This window comes from Rutidosis leptorrhynchoides, chromosome 7 (assembly GCF_046630445.1).
Source record: "Rutidosis leptorrhynchoides isolate AG116_Rl617_1_P2 chromosome 7, CSIRO_AGI_Rlap_v1, whole genome shotgun sequence".
In the NCBI taxonomy this organism is placed as follows: Eukaryota; Viridiplantae; Streptophyta; class Magnoliopsida; order Asterales; family Asteraceae; genus Rutidosis; species Rutidosis leptorrhynchoides.
This window is the reverse complement of record NC_092339.1, coordinates 325,023,506-325,024,987: the sequence shown is the minus strand read 5'-3', so window position 1 is coordinate 325,024,987 and position 1,482 is coordinate 325,023,506. Positions and strand designations below refer to the sequence as shown.

The following is a 1,482-nucleotide window of genomic DNA, read 5'->3' as shown; positions in this document are numbered from 1 at the left end:
AGACCACCGGGTACTCTCCCATCTAACATGCAGTCCAATCTGAACAATAAAGGACATGCTAGAAATGAGAACATGAATGCTATAACCCACCTAAGTGGTTTGGTCATTAACGAGGAGACTCCTAAATCTCCACATATTGTTTCATCTAATGTTTTGCAGGTACCTACTAATGATGAGTCAAAGAAGGATGAGACTACGGTTGATAAATCAACAAATGAAGAGCAAAAGAAAGATGATCCACCAGAGATCATAACTAAATCACCGCCATTGAAAGTATACAAACTACCGATCCCATATCATAAAGCTTTGAAGAAAGATAAGCTGGCGAATTAGTATAAGAAATTTTAGGATATGATCAATCAAATCAGAATCAATATGCCATTGGCGGGAGTGATAAAAGGGATGCCAAAGTACGGGAAGTTTTTAAAGGACCTACTCTCTTCAAAAGGTAAATATCGAGAGGTGTCGACCAGGTTCCTCAATGAGGCGTGTTCGGCCATTTTGCAAAAGCAAAAGATGCCTCCAAAATTGGGAGACCCCTGTAGCTTTATTATTCCTTGTTTGTTGGGAGATTCGGCAGTGTACGATTCACTAGCCGATTTGGGGGCAAGCGTTTATCTAATGCCCTATTCATTGTACTTTAAACTTAGCCTAGGAGATTTAATACCGACTAGAATGGGGATCCGGTTGGCTAACCATTCCTTTGACACCCCCATAGGTATTTCCGAAGACTTAATAGTAAGAGCTAACCACCCTTGTCCAAATAGGGAACCATTAGTCTTTCCAGCCGACTTTGTGATCCTTGAAATGAAAGAGGACACTACAGCACCAATCATTCTAGGTCAACTTTTCCTTAACACCACGGATGCTATCATCCATGTCCAACAAAACCAACTTAGCATAGGTGTAGGTGAGAAAGAGTGATTTTCCAGGTAGACAAGGCCATGAAACAACCCAAGTCCACTGATAATACTTGTTTTAAACTTGATGTTATAGACTTGTGTGTTGAGAATGATTTGCAGGAATTCTTGGAAGTTGATACTACAGGTTTAGTTCCCGTGGATGGGAGTGATGATTTTGATATAGATGCTGAGTTCAAGAAATTGTTGGAAGTTAGTACTAATGATTGAAATATCCCGTTCATATTGATTATAAACGTTCCATATTAATTGATTTCGTCGCGAGGTTTTGACCTCTATATGAGACGTTTTTCAAAGACTGCATTCATTTTTAAAACAACCATAACTTCTATTTTATCGATAAAGGTTTTAAAAAAAAATTACGTAGATTATCAAATAATGATAATCTAAAATATACCGTTTACACACGACCATTACATAATGGTTTACAATAAAAACATATTACATCGAAATAAGTTTCTTGAATGCAATTTTTACACAATATCATACAAGCACGGACTCCAAATCTTGTCCTTATTTTAGTATGCAACAGCAGAAGCTCTTAATAATCACCTGAGAATAA

General features: G+C 37.4%; 1 protein-coding gene across 1 annotated transcript; it reads left to right on the top strand.

The window, feature by feature from the left end:
- The first annotated feature begins 375 nt into the window (after positions 1-375).
- LOC139860261 (uncharacterized) lies at positions 376-1,130 on the top strand. The gene is made up of 2 exons (XM_071849030.1): positions 376-910; positions 997-1,130. Exons 1-2 carry the CDS (start codon positions 376-378, stop codon positions 1,128-1,130), a joined length of 669 nt encoding a protein of 222 aa, XP_071705131.1.
- The last annotated feature ends 352 nt before the right edge of the window (positions 1,131-1,482 follow it).